The 19,776-nt window shown below is 37.5% G+C and overlaps 1 protein-coding gene across 2 annotated transcripts in view; it reads right to left on the bottom strand.

Annotated features, from left to right (window-relative positions):
- The window catches only part of CDYL (chromodomain Y like), a 106,932-nt gene that overhangs the window by 45,750 nt on the left and 41,406 nt on the right, over positions 1–19,776 (bottom strand). Inside the window, exon 2 of one of the 2 annotated variants that reach the window (XM_075493899.1) lies at positions 11,234–11,900. The exons of the other annotated variant lie outside the window; for it this stretch is intronic. Within the exon in view, the coding sequence (XP_075350014.1) occupies positions 11,234–11,900 (667 nt within the window). The remainder of the gene's footprint in view (positions 1–11,233; positions 11,901–19,776) is intronic. 2 annotated transcript variants of the gene reach the window in all.

Here is a 19,776-nt window from a genome sequence, read left to right on the forward strand (position 1 = left end):
AATAATGATTTTTTGAAGATGACCACTGTGCCAAAGAAAAATTTAATACTAGAATAGAAGGGACTTAAGAGCAAAATACCTTAACATACCATTGTAACAAGCCCATTTTCTTCCTCAAAGTGTCACAGCAAGCCGAAAAATAAAGATCAGTTAGGGATACCGATTGTTTTGGCTTGTACTGCTTTACCAGAAGACTTAGAGCTCAACCTTTAATGTTAGCTAGCTACATCTGTATTTGGAAATGAAAATCAAAAGAAATCTGATTTCCAAAAATGCAGAGCATCAGCAGTTCCCCATGAAGTTAATAAACACAATAGTTATCTAAACTGTCAATTGAAAAAAAAAAACATTAAAAAAAATCATACCATTGATTTGTCATGTGTCTTAAAGGCCCTCACGTTTGAATAATTTTACCCGTTGCTTTCCAAGCTCATTCAACATCATATGCTTGTTACTTTTTCCTTTTACTTTACGGCATCTAAAGGGATGTTGAATCTAGCATTCCATAAAGAGAAAGAAAACCTTTGAAATAAACATTTCCTCTGATTCTTAAGAGCAGAAGCATCAAGCAGAACTAAATCAAGTTCAGAAAACCCTCATTTCAGAGTACTTATTCCAGAATAGATCCTAGATCCCGACCCATAGTTCGGGAAGCCACTCCATTTACTATCATCACTATCTTATACTACATGATCATTTGAGGAAAACCTATTCTCTCACTGTATAGGTATCACAAAATACACATTGTTTTATTAATTGTAAGATTTTTTATCTATTTATTTTTACATTTTTTTTTAAATGGAAAACTTTTCACTTCCTACAAGGACATGAGATAAGCAATATGTCTAAATTTCTTTTTTCTCCCTCTCACATATTTAAAAGGTTTTTTTGCTGATCTATTGTTTGTGCTCAGAAAGGTCATTTCTCAAAACACCCCCCCAACCTAACTGACGATACAGGATCCAATAAAGCTGATGGAACAAAAAGCACTGTCAACATGCAAAGCAAAGAAACAAGAAAACAAAACGTCTCACTAGCTTTCAATAATGGTAATCAAAGATGTAACTTGTGTTTTGTATAAACTTTTAAATATTTAAGTCAGGTTTTCAAGCTAATTGCCTACACATGCACAGAAAGTAAAAATAGATGATTCTCTAAACTAAAGAATGCAGAATAATCTGTCATCCTTTGTATTCAGAAAGTAAAACAGAAAATCACAAAACACACAGTAAATTGTTTGAAATACCCGTTATTACCATATTAAGTTTTCCTACTTGTACTAATATAAGAAAAAATCCTATCTTTGAATTCTTTGCTGAAAGGGTGTTGCCCTGCACTGCCACAAATACGTCTTCACACAGTCACCAACTATAAGCGAAGCCCTAGCAGGTTATTCTTTCCATATGCTGAAAAATATTTTTAAATTATCTGTGTCAATAAAATGTTATGCCTGGTAAAATAAGAATTAGCTTTGCATTTACAGTTGGCTTCAACTCATTCCTGTATTTCTCAAAAGTGCCCACTGAATTTGAAATCTGTCCAGAAAACCAAGGGATGAGGGGAGAATACAATGTAGCAAATCTGTTTACACTGGAGGGGTTTTTGAGCTGACTATCCCAAAACAAAAAAGGATGAATGAAAAATCAGTATTCTTTACTTAAAGCATCTAAATTATGTGGGGGTTTTTTTCCAAAATGATTGTTTTATACAGTTCTCTAAGCATTTTTTAAAGGATGTCATATATGGATCTAGAGTAGAGAAAGGTGCTTCACAGTAAGGACCTCAGTAGGAACGAGACCAGAGCTCCACTTTCTTACTGCTTTTCCAATGCCTATCCTAATATCCTAACAGGACAACAACTAGAATCTCTGAACGTCTGCATAGTATAAAAGTAATTTCATAAATAACAGTTGAGTGAATTATTCCATAAATAATAATGGCTAACAATGCAGAATGAATTACAATTTTCAGGTATGTCACAAAAAGTTTCCTTACTTCTAAAGCAAGAGGACTTACATTTTTTGTAAAACTATACCATTCCTATAAATCCAGTTTATTCCCGTTATCCTTATAAATGCCTACAATTCTTTTAAAAGGTCATTGTCTCTCTATCTCTTGGACTCAAATATGTTTTAGCAAACAGTTCTCAGGACTAAATGGAACCTGAATCAAAAGCTATTATCTTTCTGTTTTGAATTTGACACCCTTTGATTTCTTTAGATGTCCCCTTGTCTTATTCATTCAATTCCAGAATAGAAATTTCCAACAACATCAGTCATTATTTCATTGTGTCTATATTTGTTTCTCCTCTAAAATAATAATGTGCAATCTTTTCAGTATTCCCTTCAGATACATGATTTTTTTATTATTATTTTATATCCTCTTTGTTCCTCTTGTACCAGCTTTCATTAATAGCTTGGCCTAGATTCTCCAACTGTGTATACATTGGAAGTCCACTTGGACACCTCTCACAAGGAGCTAGTCTGAGAAGGCAGCCAGCTAGTTTCTCCACTCCCTCTCATTCTAGCCCATCTTAAAAACGATATAGCAACCGAAGTTGAAATCTGAGGGACAGCAGTGCTAACACATGGAAGACATTATGCCAGCCAACGCGTATTATCTACAGACTCATTATACACCAAGCTTCACTGAAGAGTAATGACAAATGTGCATGACAAACAGAGAAACCTTGAGAGCTTCTTTAGTCTGATATTAGGCCAAGTCTTCTTGGAGTTGCCCTCAGCAGTGTTTAGGTATTCCTATCTGCATCCCAGGCTAAAAACTCTGTTTGGAGCCAGCAAGGAAAATGATCAGTTCAAGTTATCTTCCTGCTGTTTATCACTTTGCTTAGCCTCCCGCTTTAGATATGTCTCTCTGAAGTTTCTGTTTTCTTATATCTTAAGGAATAAATAACTGTTTCTCTGCAAGTTTTGTACCTTTGCTGCTCACTGCAATTTTTTTTTAAAGAACACTAATAAATGCAAATAAGCACAGATCCTGTTACAGAATCTTACGACATCCCACTGTGAACCTTCTGACACAACTAAAATGAACCATTAAGCCTACTCTGTTTTCTGTCTTCCCAGCCAGTTTCTTAGCAGCCTTTTGAAGCACAACTACTTACTTTAGTTGCTTCTTTCAAGGAATATTTTCAAAGAAAATAAATGACAATCTGTACTTCTTTATCCACAGTTTCACTGAGATGTTCAAAGAACTCTTAATACAATAGTAAGATGCTCTCTCTCCTCCTCTTCTTCCACATTAAATCTCAGAAATTCCCAGTTTTCAGATGTGTTCAAACACAGAATATTCTGGTTTAAAGCACTAGTGTTTATGATTTGCCTTTGTCTCTTAAAGGCATCTAAAATATAATAAACTTTAAAGCATTTAAAATTAAAAATACTAAATAAAAACCAAAAACTTTTTTATGCATTCTAAGATTGCAAAATTGAGAAAACAATTACTAAAGCAGAAGTAACTGATAATTTGTGGCCTAATACATTTTAGTGTGTGCTCTTAAATACGTTTACAATATAAATGGTATGTACGGCAGATAATTTAAATATTTTTGTTTGATTTGAAAAATTGCATACGGTATCACAAATGTACAACTTCTGTATTTATTTTCTTTTAAGTAAAATAATAGTACTTTGCTGTATTATTTTCAATAACTCACAGCAGCAGTTTTGGATCATGATTATGCCAGTTTGAGTACTGCAACTTCTCTGGCTGGGTAGGAAGTACAGCTATCCCAGGGCAATATAGGATCTGACTATTTCATTAGATCTCATTATAAAAAAAGCTACTTTTGTGATCACCCGTAAAATGCAAAGCTGTTCTCAGCTGTTATCCAAGCAGCTAGCTTTTAAAAAAATTTTTTAAAAATCTCAGTTTTGCATCTCCTTGAATGTAACAATTTTCTCTCTTTCACAAGCATTGATGGAAAAAAACTGTAATAGTTTATTTGCTAATTCTTTCTATGATATTTTATCCCACCTGTAACAGTCTCCCTATGAGGATGTTTTCTTGACTGAAGATTTAACTATAGTGTCATCTCCCTTTTGTATTTTAAGTAGATAATGTGATCTAGGCAAATCTTCCCTGAACCATATTATGATTGTTTTGGTCCAGTTTTTATGGATTTTTGTATCAACCTATTAAGATTAATCTTCTTTTCAAGAGAACACAAATTCATAATGACAGTTTCCTTAGCAAACTTGCATTCCATCCACTTCACAGCCTTAAAAAAGATGGGAGATGTAACTTTTTTAAAAATTGAAACAGCAAGAGGCAAAAAAAGTTGCTGGTTACTCTGCCAGGCACAACTGCGAAAGGCACCGCATGAGGATTTCTGATTGCGCTTCACATTGCTGCTGTATTATCAAAAGCTGTTCTGAAGTTCTACAATTTTGACAATGGCAGAAGAAAAAAAAAATTCTAGCTCAACACTTTTGTTCTATCATTCAGTCTGATCTTCACCACATTTTCTCTGCACAGATGTATGCAAAGTAGGTTGAAAGTGAGCCTTGTAAACAGAGCCTTTGCTTCATTGTGTTTCATCTTTCTTAAGTTTTGACAGAGCAGGTATGACAAACACGTCCTTAGAAATGACTTTTGTCTCATATTGGTACAAGTACCGTAGGAGAACATAACAGCTGAGTAGTCAAGAGAGATTTAGACTCCAGATCCTCAGTCTGTGTAAACTGATGCAACCTCAGAAGAACTGCATAGCCAAGAGCTTTATGTTTACCAGTGGGCCTGCAGGTGTAATACAAATTTCAGTGAAAATAACAGGAGTTTTTCTATCAACTTAGGTTGAGGATTTTGTGTCCAAACGGAGTATTTCTTGAGAACTTTCTTTCCCTTTTTTTTTCTTTTAATACATTATATCTAGAGTTCCATTAAAGGTTTTTCAGGGACAGAATTAAAACACGGAAGAAGCACGTCTCTGTCTCCCTCCCCAGGGACACATCCTCTCCCTCATTGTAACTTCCAGAAGGCTGATGAAAATAAGCCTGTCCTTAAAGGAGCAGTTGGTTAGGCCATATTATAACCTGGGGTTGGGGAAGCAGGGGAAAGGAATGGGACCACTCTTCAAAGTAGCTACCTTTTACACCAGCTTAGCCATATCAAAAGTCTACACCAACACGGCATCCGAGACATCTCTGTTCTACGTAGCGGAGGATGGCACAAGGCAGAAAAAGCAAGAAACCAGTCACTTGTGCCTTACGTTCTCAGGAAAACAGCCTTAAAACTCAAGCAAACCCTGCACTTAAATCCTGACTTATTATTATGATAATCTATTGACATATACCAATATGGCCCTGAAGATGAGAGGTTTTCACAAGAAGTTCTCAATCCTGGAGCACCACATAAAGTAACAATAATCTGTACCAGAAACTGAACAAGTGACGGGAGACAAAAACCAGAACAGTATGGGATAACAGATCAATTTTCCACATAATACAGACCATCCAGTCTACCATATTACTTAACATTTTTGCATTTATATTAAGCCAGAAAGTATAAACAAGAAATTGGCAACAATTCAGAATATTATTTTAGTTACAAGTAAAGAAGCTGAAGAACTTGAAAATGACGTAACAGTAATACAGATGGAAAATTTGATGGTAGGTTAAAATGTTGCCAAGACAGTACATAAAGGAAGTAATAACGTGAACTCTTAAAGGATAGACTCTAAATGAAATGCAACTTCTGAAGGAAAAAAAAAAACCCACAAAGGTGTCTTTAAGGATGATTAAATGAAAACTGTTTTACCCTTTACTCTTAGTGATTTGTTAAATGCATACACAATAGAAAAGACACAAAATTACACAGTGCTGCATTTGACAAAGAAGTTTAACCAGTAATTTCAGAAGTTAGGCAGGCTTTACAAAGGACTTTAACCCATTTCATAGGCTTTTGTTTGCACTAATAAAATACTTGGTTGCTTTCCAGATTGCTCAGCAGACGTCAAGCCACCATCCAAGTGCAATGTACAAACACACTGAAAAAGGAAGTTCCTGTCTTAGGGCTTTTTTTGGAATCACATTTTACTACTTAACCAAAACAAAAACAAACAAAAGGAGGGCTCACAGCTGCTTCTGTCCTTCCAGGATGCTAAAAAGAAATCTGATAAACTGTAACACATCACCCCAACTTTCCTTTAGTTGTACTGTCTGCTCTAATTCACACAGCAATGAGCTTCTGCAACTCTCCTCTCACTTTTGCCTTTTGAGAGGGTTATATGCATAGCTTGTGGTCCACCTGGACAATTAATGTGATTCACATCCAATACACCTTTGTCAACTGCTATGCTCTTCCCAAGGGGTTCTTGAGGGTGGCCTAATGAGTTGCGCTGGTGACAGTGGACTGTTCCTCACGTAATGCCCAACACCCAGGCACATACAGGGAGAGGGAAGAAAGTAACTGGGAGAATCTGGGAGGGAACAGGGTGAGCTTCCCTCACCCTAACAAACATGGAGAAGCTGAACTCTTTTCAGCTCGGCTTGTTTTTTTATTGAGAACGTATGTTTCTCCCTGGTTCCTGTTGCCTCCATAAGCACTTCTACGCTTGCTTGTTCCTGTTGAGGCTAAAGCTGTCAGACACTTAACCAAACAACAGACACTATTTTGCTTGGGTGTTACGAGTGGATTTTTGGTTTTCTGAATCTGTGGTTTTTAATCCCGTAAGCTGCTTTGGGTAAGGGAGAGACCAGGTAACAAACAGACCTTAAGTTTAATCAATTTTTTCCTGATGCTCAGCTTTTCTTTTGGTGTTAATACCATTGTTTTGAGATAAAACCAGCACCATTATCCAACTGAAAAATCAGCAGACACCCTTGTTCCTCATAGGGTGATATACTGCAATCATCTATGTATTGTCAGACAGCCTACTGCTCCTGCAAGTTATTCATCTAAACTAATATGTGCCAGGAGGGAGATGCTAATGCCACTGTGCACACTGGTGGTGCTTGTCTGTCTAACAAGTGATGTAATTCATTGCATTTCTTGTACTTCTCTTCCCGTACACCAGCCACCAGCCTGCCTTATTCTAGTTATAACAACATACACAGCAGCTACATGTGCTTTTCTTGCTCATTTTATACTTTGAGCTTTGCATGCCTTTCTGCCCCAAATCTCCCTTCTTGGGGCATTTATTCTCAATTACATCCACATGTTGGACATTGTTAGCTGAATAAAAACTGTAGCAACTATAGGGTGACCCAGAAAGAAAAAAAAAAGTACAGCAAGGCAACTAGAATTTGCCAAGCAATGGTATTCACCTGGTTTATGGTTAAGTTTTGCAGAAGGTGAACAATCAATCCAGTCTTTGAGTCCTTTCTAAATTTTCAAGACAACTCTCTAGCCTTGTCTGACTGACAGATTAGATTCCCCTTACAGTTTCGCTTGTTTTGTACTCTATTAAATAGAACTTCCCTGGATGTTATGTGTACTATGTCTAAAACATTTGCAATAAAATTTCAAAGCTATTTTTAATTCAATTTTGATGAAGGAAGCTTTCAAAAACTTCAAAGGTATCAGAACCTATTGTTAGACATGAGGCCACTTTTTGTCTTGCCTGGTCTTGAGTAATATGCATTGCTTGTAGGTGCCATTAACATCTTTCCTGCAACATTTCAGTTATTTGGTCGTGTTTTTCTGTTCCATTCATCCATTTAAGGATCACTTCTATTAACTTTTAGTAACAGCTGATGATGACCACATATTTTGAAAAACCAGAACCACAGCAACGTTCATTCAGTGACCCTTTCCCACTTCTTCCATATATCACCCTTCTTAGACTCATATGTAGTATATTACTCCATCGACTCTGTTTTCAAGACCAAGCCTTTAAAATATGAACATTGAATAAAATGGTTTTCTTTGTTAAAAAATATACTTTGGACAGCAGCTAGATTTTAGTGTGCTGAAACCACCGACTCCCAGAGCAAACATTACTGTTATTTTATTCCCCTGGTGCCCCTGCATATTTGTATAAATATTTGCTGGTTGCCTTTTCCGAGACTGTAGGAACTTTGGAGCAAGAACTGCATCATGGCAGTTTGTGTCATGAAAAGCACGACTAAGTGCTACAATAATACTAATATTTCCTAGTAATTACAGTCATGGGATTTTCCTATGCATACAAGTTTTTTTTCCTGGTGTGTACTCTGATTAGAAAAATGAAATTTAGGAAAAAAAAAAAATCAAGGCTGGGGAAAACAAACAAAGAACAGACTAAACACTGAAGAGTTTCACCATCCTAAACTAGGACTAAAAAACCAACATGAGTCACACAATTCAAAAGCAGTCATAGCAATAATCTAAAAATTAGGAACACTATTAGGAACACTAATCTTTCAAAATTATACTTTCCAATTAGTGATTTCTGTTTTGACTAACTGGGTTTTTCCAACAAAAATGTTTTGATAAAAAATTCCTAAACCAGCTCAAATAAAAAGTTATTTTTCAAAACATGCTTTTGTCTTCCTGACAGCATCCTCCATGTGGAAGTAGAAACTCTTACAATTAACAGAAGGTGTATGCAGGGGAGGTGGGAAGTTTGGAAAGAGTGCTCCAAATGCCAGACCTATCGTCTGTATTATTGTCAGATCTGGTGCGTACGAAGAGCCAGTGATGAGGGTACGAATTTAATGGTATTTCTGTACAATGAACAGCTCTTATGATGTATGATTCCCGAGGTGGTGTTGAAAATGTGATGAGGTGTCCATTTAAGACAGAAGAAATGTCCCAAGCAAGGAGCAAAATGGGATCCAGGACTGTGAAAACCCCATGCAGGGGAGGGAGGGAAGCAAGCATCGTTTTACTACATTTTACTGAATAGCAGTGTGAAGTTAAAAATAAAAACAGCAAGGATAAGAGCACAGCTTTAATGACGAGACAGAGAATATGTCAGCTTAGGAAGCTCCAAGGCCAGGCTAGCTCTAGGAGACGGGGCTGCCTCTCTTGGCTTCTCTCTAAATAAAGGTCCACTCTGGCCGTGCAGAACAGATGAGTTGGAGCCTGGGCTTCTGTGAGAAAGATACCTGTCCAAGAAATCCTAAGAAGGTACGAAAAGAGACTGATATCAGATATAAACACAAAGTACTTTTCTTTTGCAGCTTTGTTTCCAAGTTTTATAATCAGAGAATTACTGCATGATTTGGAAGTTATCCCCAAAAATGTTGTAGATGAGCCCAACTGCCTGCAAAGCCATAATAAATTTGGATATTTAGCATCCGTTTCCCAGCAGACTGCACAGCTCAGCTTGGGGATTGGCAGTGGTGTAACAGGACAGAGAAAGAAAGCCTCAGTTAATGTACTTGAACTAATATCCCCCCAGCAGCAGAGAGAAGGTGGAAACATACTGTGTAGTTTTGGGCAACCACATATTGTGACTATCTCCTTGGCTCTCCTTTCTTTGATCTACACCTTAAGATCTTGTGAAAACGTAAGTATGAGGAAAAAGTCTCATATTGCCATCATCCCTAGGGTCAGTGGACAGCTTTCAGTGTAGTTGCCCAGACAAATGCCTAAGAAGAGCTGAAGGATGTGGTGGCAGTTGAGGGAACTGTAACACCTCAGTGAAACAGATAAATGCACCTCAGCTAATATTTTATGTGTTACTGCCATTCCTGTGCAGGTCTTTCCACTTCCACTTGATGCCCTGTAACTGGGCCCTCGCTGTACCTATTACCAGAGTGAAAGGTTGGTGGGAATGATTTAATCATTTGTGGCTGCTGATCTACCCAAGGAGGGCTTTTGTGTCCTAATTTTCTTTTCTGAATGCCATGACGCCGAAGGCAGCGCTTATCAATCACTTCGCTAGGAACATGACCGTACTCCAAAACGTATAGTAATTATCACAAAACCATCACACACACAAACACACTCCTCTACCTCACCTACTCAAAAAACTCACATACTGGCATCTCTTCCATTTTCCCCTCCAGCTTTGTTTACATCCTCTGAGATTTACATTCCTTGTTTAGCCCATGCAAAGGAAGAGATATTCCTGGCATCTGTGTGGGCATTACCATGGTTACCTAGTTCATCTGCAGCAAAATGGGTCGGTCCATGACCTGACACCGCAGCTCCAGGAGCATGCTTCTTCCTTGTCCACTGCTTTGCAACCTGTCCCGCCACAGCTGTTTTTTCAGAAAATCTGAGTGCAAGCAATAGTGGGGCATCCAACAAACTCTCCCAAAGTCTTCAACACATTTTATTTGCCTATATAGTTTGTCTCTAAGTGTGTTTTTTGGCAGGCCCAGTCCTTGGTTTTCATGCAATTTTTCCAGCAAGCCATCATCAATAGCATACCTGCCGATTTTACCCGCTACATTTTATTTGAGGATGCAGTATTACACTTGAAAATTTAGCCTCAAAAGCATGCTTACGAGAACCCCTGTTACTACACAACAACCTGGGTCTGTCAAGGAAGAGCAAAAGTTTGGGGCACAAGAACGAGGACCATGAAGTCTTAAACAAGGGTCTCAGCTGGGTGGGGGGAACAAACAGCTTCCTCCCCTGAAAGCAGTTTGGGTTTCATTGGTGTCACAAATTTTGTACAATGTACGAGTTGAAGAAACAGTCATCTACTGAGATATTAGCAAACCAGCCATCAAACCTAAATAAGCTCTCAATATCAAATGAGGTATAAACAACAAAATATTGATAAAATATAATGAAGACAGAATTCAATCCAGGCAGAAAGCATATGTTTCTCCACAACTGGCTCAAGTTTTCACTGAAACAAAACTTATCAACTTTGTTTTTCATTCTCACAGGTTTTTTTCCAGGCAATATTTATAACAAAACAGATATGTATACTGTTATGAAGAATCCCTGTTCACATCATTCATCTATTCCCATAATTAATGTTTCAAATATTCATAACAAATTTGACCTATTTAAAGAAACTTAAAGCAATGATGTAATCTCTGGAAGTGGTACACAGAATATGTGTACCACACAATGTCAAGGCAAACACAGATGTATCTTATGGTGATTCTGAAAACACAAATACCAATGAATCTCTGCGAGGAAAGCAAACGCTGGCAAAATTCAAAATGGCTTTGTAGTCATATAGTTATGTAAAATAAAGTTGTGAAGTTCTCCAGACTTGATTTAACATGGCTGAAACAGAGCGGGTAATTTGTTTGCATCTGAACGGCAAAAAAGATCAGTCAAATGAAAAACATACACAAAAATGACCGACTCGTACACGTACCTTTTCCATTTATTGTTAATGCTGATGCAATTGTGGCTGTTACTGGCACTGGCAATTGTGGCACTAATGGATGTATCCTTGGTCGGCTCCCCATCCTAGCACGCTCTGCACCAGGTCCTAATAAAGCTCCCACCGGTTTTTCTGCTGCTACTTCTGGTGCTACAGAGTCTTCTTGATCCTGCTCTATATGGTCCATTTTATCTGGGCTTTCATTCTGGAAGCCATCAACTGTTGTCCGGCTCTTAATTGGACTTTTGGGCACTAGGATTTTAATACCTGATTTTGCAAGGTCCATATTTTTCCTTCCAGAAAGAGATGGTGAATTGTTTTTCCGGAACTTCTGGGTTGCAGAAAAGAGTTGATTATTTTTTGACTCATGGTCTTTACCCATAACTAAAGATTTAGTGGATGTCTTTGAAAAAGAACTATTGGTAGATCTAGAAATTTGTTTTCTGGCATTATTTGGAGAGGTCCTGTTTGTCCTGGTTAATGTGCTTTCTTTCTGCTTTTCATTGTGGCGTCTGTTAAATTCATGTATATATTCCTCACAATTAACAAGGTGCTGTTCTGGCTCCCAAGTATCATCTTCACTGTCGTATCCTTTCCATCGCACCAAATACTCTGTTTTTCCCTTCTTGTTTTTCCTCTTGTCAACAATTCTCTCTACCTGTTAAAAAGGAAAATTAAACATTAGGCATGGGCTGATATACAACTCAAGTGAGCAGCTTGCATGCAGATAATTTGTTAGGTGTAGATAGATTTAAAACTACTCTTGTAGTTCTGTAATTCCGTATTGTAGCTCTATAGCTTACAGTCTTTCACAGCTGACTGGAAATTCCTCTCTTCAAATTTCAGATTGTTACTTCCATCTCATAAAAGACATTCTAAAATACCAAAATTGCTCTTCAGTAAGTATTTTACATATACAAGAGTCTGAATATGACATATTACAGTTGACAATCAGCACTGGCCCCAGCAAAGTTTTGACACCAACTTCAACATGGATAGGGTTTCCCTCTTTGAATATAGAGATCATGTTTAAATATGGTGTATAAACACAGTGTGTTTACCTTATGAAACTTATCAATTTGGTATTGTTTGAATAATTTGCTTGCTTAGCATAAGGCATATGTGAGAATCTCTTACTTACAGTGAGCTACCCTTTAGTTACCGGGGACAATATGGTACAGCTCAGAAACTGGGGCAAATACAGAATATTTTTTATAGAGGCTGTTCTTCCTGTGAAAACAGAGAACTTGTTTTGGCCAGAGTCTTTGATACACATACTTGAACAAATTACCATGCCTCGCTTATCTGCAAATAGAGGTGATATTTATGTCACAAGTATTAAGCATGCACATGCTACAACTGCACGGGGGACCCACAGGCTAGAGGAATTCAGGCACTGGGGTAAAGCAGACAGGGCAGACAGCAGCAGCTGCAGGGACAGAGGCTCATGCCTCGTCCCAAAACTCATGCCAGTCATGCTAGTCCCGCAGAAAGGGAATTCTTTTACAGAAAAAGATGTTAAGTGCAAGGCTAGTCTCGGGATTTCCCCTTTTTGTTTAATTTTTCCTACCCAGGCTGCTCCTTCTGGTAAATCCTCCAGCCCACTTCATTTCAATTATGGGACCAATACAGCCTTCTTCCCCATCTTTATCTTCCTTTCGGTTATTAAAACAAAAAAAAAAAAGCGGGGGTGGGGTGGGGTGGGGGAATGGGCTGGGACTACTGCTTATTAACTACTAGCCCTAGTGCTTAGTCCCTCATGAACAAACACCACACATGTAAGCTAAGATAACACATACCTAGGAGAATCTCTGAAGACCAGTAACATTTACTGGAGTGGCATTTAACGAATGGAACATCTACAGAACACTTTGGAAGGACAGGAGGAAAATACAGGTATGTATGTCATTACCAAATCATATGACTGTTGACAACTGATTCTTTTAAGAGTGCATCTCAGTTTAATACGTGGCATGTTATCGTAATGTACTGCCTGGTTTTCAACAATGAGGTTAAATGATTACTATTATTATAATCTCAGCAGCAATATAACTACACATCCTAGAACTTCATGTGATACCCTGCAGGTGTTGTACTATGCTGTCCTGTCATTAGGATGTTGCATAGCCTTGTTTGCATAGGTCTTAAAAAAAACACACTCCCCCCACAAACAACAACACACAAATAAAACCCAAACACAAACTGTCAGACTAGCTCCACCTTTACCTTGTTACTCAGTTGTACAATTCAATACATTTTACAGAGAGTAATGCAATATAAATTGTCCAAACATTATTTAAAATGTTAAAATACATTAAAACTATTTTTATTCTGGTTATTTACCTTTTTAGTAAAGTTACTGGACTTAAAAAAACATACAGCTAGAAAAATGAAACTATTATTTTTCTACGAGACTATATTTAAGAACATCTTAACAAAAATGCTACCCCAAATAAGAAAGTCATTATGGAGAAATACGCCTTCAAAATTTTTTTAGTAGAGAAATACGCCTTCAAAATTTTTTTAGTAGAGACTGAGTAAAAAGACCTTCAAGTACTAAGCCAGAAATATTAAATTAAAAAATAAAACCAAACTCATGAATCAAACTTGATATATTGTCCAAAAAGCAGTTACTGCAATAGTCTTGCTTATCCTCTCTCCTTCTCTCAACCTTCTAAAATGGATTTTAAAAATATGATTCTCTGAGAAAGATCTCTACTACTAGGAAGGTACTTTTATTTTCTAGCAGGAAATCTTCATAACAAACAACATTGATTACTGGGCACAAATTTCTCCTAACGTCTTTAAATACTGAAAGGCCACCCATTAAGGACATGCCCTTTTCAAGTAGGAAGCCATCCCTCTCATCCAAAAAAACAGACACCTTGCAGAGATAACAGATGAACTCTAGAACAGGAGATGCAGAAATCCATTCCTAACCCGATGATTTATAGAGCAAACAGAAATGCATAAAGAAACCCATTACATTTAGCTCTATTGTCCAAGCCTGCAACAAAACCTACTTTGACATTGCTCTTTTTGATTAAAAGGAGATTTTTTCCCCTAACTTCTTATTTCTATTTTATTTACAACACAAAAATTATAGCAATTAACCTGTGATACACAATTTATCATGTAGCTTCAGAGCTTTAGTGAGGGACTTTTTGGGTTGTCTCAGCTTGATTAGTCTAACTCCCCTAGGACCACTTGAAAAACTGCTCAGGAATATTCCGCCCAATACTTTTGCTTATGATAACAGCTACATAAATGTTTCTCATCCAGATTTGGGAAGAGGAAACTGGAATGCTTCCACAATGCACGTGGGGTTTGAGTATAGAACAGGAATAGGAACATCCATCCTGAACTAGTGGCTTATTTAAACTCTTTCATGGCAAAAACAGAGACTACAAACTTGTACTTCTTTTCCTACTGAAAAAGAAAGCTTGTCCAAGTCATCAATTTCTACTTTGGTATATGGTGGTGACATGACATGAAATACAATGCGAGACACCTCAAAGTCTTATGTTAGAAGATACTAATGACTTACATCCAAATATTAAAATGAAAACCAGAATATGACTGGGTGGGGAAAAAAGTCTACATTCCTACTTCCTGACACATCAGTTATGGCACGGTTTGATGATACAGCTAACCTGTTGGAACAGCTAGGTAACATCCACACAGGCAGTATTGCTTCTCCCCCTGCTACTGTCACCCTGGAGCTGACTGGGTGCTTTTCTGATCTTATGCCGAGTTAGTTCAGAGTTAAAAACTGGCAGAGTGCCCCTAAGCACCAGGGGAAGAGCAAGACCACATCCTTTGCCATAATCATGCCAGAAATCCTGGCGTCAACTAGTTTGTGCCAACTATCGTTTCTACAGTGTCCAATGCCTTCTGCCAGGGGGTAATATTTATTTTTAGTAATTAAAAGGTTCTGTACTGCCAGGATTTGCTGCTAATGGTTAGTTTTCAAGTGTTATAGAAGAGTCAAAACAAAATGGAAAATTATATAAAAAGGAAAGATAAAACAAGCATGAGGGAAATTTATCAGGCAAACTATCTGGGTGGCAAAAGATAACATTAGCCAGTTTATTTTAGCATGCTAAGTTATCACTTTCCCCAAATCAGGTACTGATCAATGATAGTCAAATCTCAGACAGCAGAAAAACAACGGACTGCTCAGAGGTATAATCCAACAGTGGAGTGCCCAAATTATAATCCCCCACACCATAATTATACCTGAGATTTCCCATCTGTAAAATGGTAAATCTCCCTTCCTTCCATGAATGTGGTGAGAATTGGTTCTTGTTGCTTTCTGTCCCTGAGGAAGCAGATACTTTGATTTTAATTGCTTTTATTAGCAAAATATACCGCATTTACACTTTTTCAAAAAACGGACAAGAACAAGATAAGGTTGCAGGCCGAAGTATTGTCTGGCTACAGCTGCGCCAGGTGAAACCAGCAACACTGCAACTGCTCCTCCCTGTCCTCTGCTCAGAGACAACAGCTCCTCCCCATCTGTCAGCACAAATTCGTGTGTAATTATTCCCTAATGTAGTCCTGTCAAAGTGACCTGCTTTAGATATTAAGAATACCTGAGCTAATGTAGGCATCCTGAAATAACTGGTTTGGAGAGCAGCCACATATGCAGTATTTTCTGACACATCTAAGAGAACTGCAATTTCCAGCAGAGGACAACAAACACCTATGGGCAGTACAGGTACAGTAACCTCTTCGTTCTGCTGCGGTCTGAAAAAGGATACGCAATCTTAATTTGCAATGAAAGATCTTTAGTTCAGGTCAATAAAAGTAAGCATGAAATTCAGAAGGATGTTCTCAGTCCAAAGCATTGTAATGTGGGCACATTCATAAACTCTATATAAGGCATACTCTCTGTGTGTATGTGTGTATATATATATGTTTTATATATATATATATATATATATATAAAGATCATACTTTAATTTAACAGAAGATTTGAAGAGATTAAACTAAAGGTACAGCTGTCGGGGGCGGCAACAAAAAAGAGAATGAGCAAAATAAACATATAAGTAGGCATGTAAATATTCAATGAGCACTACCTTGTTTATCATAAACCCATTTTCCATTCCCATCATGTTCCTCTCTGTCCTCACATTCATGTCAGGCTAAATTAATTTAAAGGTAACAGAATAGAATCTATCTGACTTCATACTCTATCTGTTGTCTGTAAAATATAGGAGAAGGCCTTGTTTTAGCTGAAGGCTCTATTTACATTAGTATTTGGATCAGAGCAATAGTGCAATTTAGAAGCAAGTTCTTCTTCCCTCCGCACTATTCCCACTTACTGTGCAATGGTTTTGTTCACAGACCAGTTTTTGTATACATGATGTGGATTCTTCATGGAGAAATACAAACTGGAAATGGAAATGTACCAATGCAATGGTGTTATCGGTCATGCTTCAACCCCTAAGGGGGCAACACAGGTCCGAGCAAATAACAGCTCTGAACAGTTTCAATACACGTTGTGGCATGGATATTTGATCCTGAGAGGCTCCACTACACCTAGTCCAAAATATAAGTGCTGCACAGCAGAACATGTAGAGGTTGGGGTCACAGCACCAACTGCCTCACTCTACTGATTTTCTCCAATTGAGCCAAATTACTACTGCAGACATTCCCCAATTCAGAGACTGAAGCTAGAATAAATGCAAGTCTTGCACACATGTATATGCTACATGTGAACAGTCACCCTTGGTTAAATTGGACACTGTCCTGTGTACAAATGATACCAAAATGATCATCCATAAGCAATCAGCAAAGTTTGTGAATTACTGTATCATCTATTTATTAAAATCTTGCAGAAGTCAATGATAAACAGTATTCAAATACTTCTTATTGTAAATAAAATAAATTAATTCTACATTAAAAAAATGCAACTAGTATATAGCAGCATACGACATGAAAACAGTTAAGTGGCAAGTTTGCTTAAAGTAAAAGGAGAAAGTAGTTTTGGGAAGACAGTTATTCAAAAACAAATTTGATGAGGATATCCAAATACACCTGAATGTCTGTCAAATGTGCACTAAAATCTTCAATGTACACATTTTATTAGAAAAAACATCATTTCCAATAACATGACTTAACGCCAGTTCAGAGCATTGCTCACTGCAGTTAGCACTAGTGGGTAAATTTTAAAAACAGCTTAACACATATACGTTCAGAATACCAAACCCATAGTATTGTACGGTTTAAGTTCAAATAACATCATTAAAAAATTACACTAGGATACCATATAAATCCTAGAGTCCATCTTTACTGCAGCTCCATGTTGCTCCATTCTCATTAGCCTGCGGTGAACGTAGGCCTGCTGCCACATGCTCCTGGAGCTGACTGATTTGATTAGCAAGACAGAGTGATTGGATTAACAGTCGATGAACTGTTGTAAACTGAGCCTCTGCATCCTTATGGCATGACTGGCCAGAGTGTCTATACGGTACAGGACACTCTGGCTATGGTGATGACTGTATTACACATACATTGTTCTGGAAGCCAGAGCTGTACAAAATAAGTACGGATCAGATGTGGGCAGATTATTGCCTTTCTGTCAAATTAGCTACAGCAGATGATACAGTTTTTGTGTTACTTTTGTGACAGCTCTGGGATGAGGGATGATACCTGACCTGGCCCAAGGCCTGCCAATACAGAGTTCACCCACTCGGCTGTCTTCTGGCGATCGGGACCAGCAGGGTGAGTTCATAGAGGATCATCACTTTACAACCCACAGCCACTCCCAACCTCCTTTTGAGGAAGCAGTGTGTACAGTGAAGTTGGAACACATTCATATCTATGAACAGGAGTCACATAACAGGCTAATACACTTCCAGTGGTCCTTCATGCTAGCAGTGCAATAAAGAGAACTGTATATCTCAACCCTCCTTCCAAAAACTAAATAATCATGCTAAAACAAATATTAAGATTTCTCTTTTTCCCAAGCTTTATTTCAATCAAAGACTGTCCATTCTTTCAGGATTCCTGGACACAAGTCATGCAAGAGCTAACTTTGTGGCTATCCGCAACATTCAATTAACATACTGGCCTGCAGGTCATAATTAAAGTTTTAATTCACCCTCTGTATAAATTTCTAATCAAGTTGCCTATAAAAATACAATTGTCTCAGTCAAGCTTGTAATTTATCATCAACTTTATGACTTATATCCTTCCATAGTCTTAATAAAGACAACAGATAAAATAATTTAATTACCACATTCTCATCAACACCAACGGTTCCAGGGAGTCACAGCTGTGGCACGTGCCATGCCTGACTGCACAGCCACCTCCTGAAAAGGCACTTTAGGAAGTTTTATGCCCTGTACTTACACTCAACAAAGTGAGTATCACTGTACCTGCAGCTCCTTTATGATCTATTGAAAAATACAGTTTGCAATCAGAAAAAAAGATCTTAGGAAGCCTTTTCCATAGAGGACACCAGGGAAACTGGTGGGGAAGGAGAGCCTGTGACACAGACACTTTGCTTTAGAGAATTAACTTACTGGAGAAACAGCTTGCCCGAGATTTACTTCCTCACATGGCACCACTGATGATTGATGCTAAAATGTCAGCATCACAGACCTTTCCAGATACAATTTACATAGAAATAATCACAGCAAGTTGTGGTGCAAGTCACAGCCTACTGCAGAATTTACCAACTGCCTTACCCTAACTATAGTTATCTAGCTACTGCAAAAATGATTAGAAAATCTTACTCTCATCAACTCTCTTTTCATAACAATTCTAACCTTTTATTTACAAAGAGATAAGACAGTCTTATAAATTTTCTATTTTGCACAAAAGCAGAATGAAAATACATGAAAAGTTGTTAATATATGTACAAATACTGAATATTAAAAAAAAAGTCTGCAATAATGTATTCTTACCAAATGCACACCGTTTTCCTCCTTTTGAAATAAGAACAAGTAGCATCAAATAGGTTTATCTTCTTAAATGGAAGTGGCCCTAATCAGAAGAAACTATTAAAAACTACTAGCATTTGATTTAAGACAGACATTCTGGATGGTCAAAGCTATTACATAAGTATTACTGTGTTATTCTCATAAAGTTATCAAAATGTTTCTCATCACTAGTTACTAGAAGATCTCAGCATCACCCACACATAGAATTCCAAAGGAAATTCTTCACATCTTCAGTTCATTTGTAAAAGCTATTTCCCAGGAAGCAAATCCTGGATCTTTTTTTTCCCAGAGGTAATATTCCATCTGCACTTGTCAAATTCTGCTGCTGGTATCTCTCCACTGCAGTCATGAAAGGTGTAGGTCCCAAACTTGGTGCAACCAACATTAACCCAAAGAAAAAATCTAGAAAACTGAAATGTGTATGTATTATTGGCAACTCCGGCAACATGAAAGACAAAACTCTCACCCAAAGATGATCATGTTTTGGGATGTGTTAATTTGGGAAAATGTAGTACTAAATTAAAGCTACCTCACAGTAAGAACCTCAACAGCTTGACTACTATTTACTTAAACTATAAGGCC

The sequence above is a fragment of the Mycteria americana genome, chromosome 2, assembly GCF_035582795.1.
Source record: "Mycteria americana isolate JAX WOST 10 ecotype Jacksonville Zoo and Gardens chromosome 2, USCA_MyAme_1.0, whole genome shotgun sequence".
NCBI lineage: Eukaryota > Metazoa > Chordata > Aves > Ciconiiformes > Ciconiidae > Mycteria > Mycteria americana.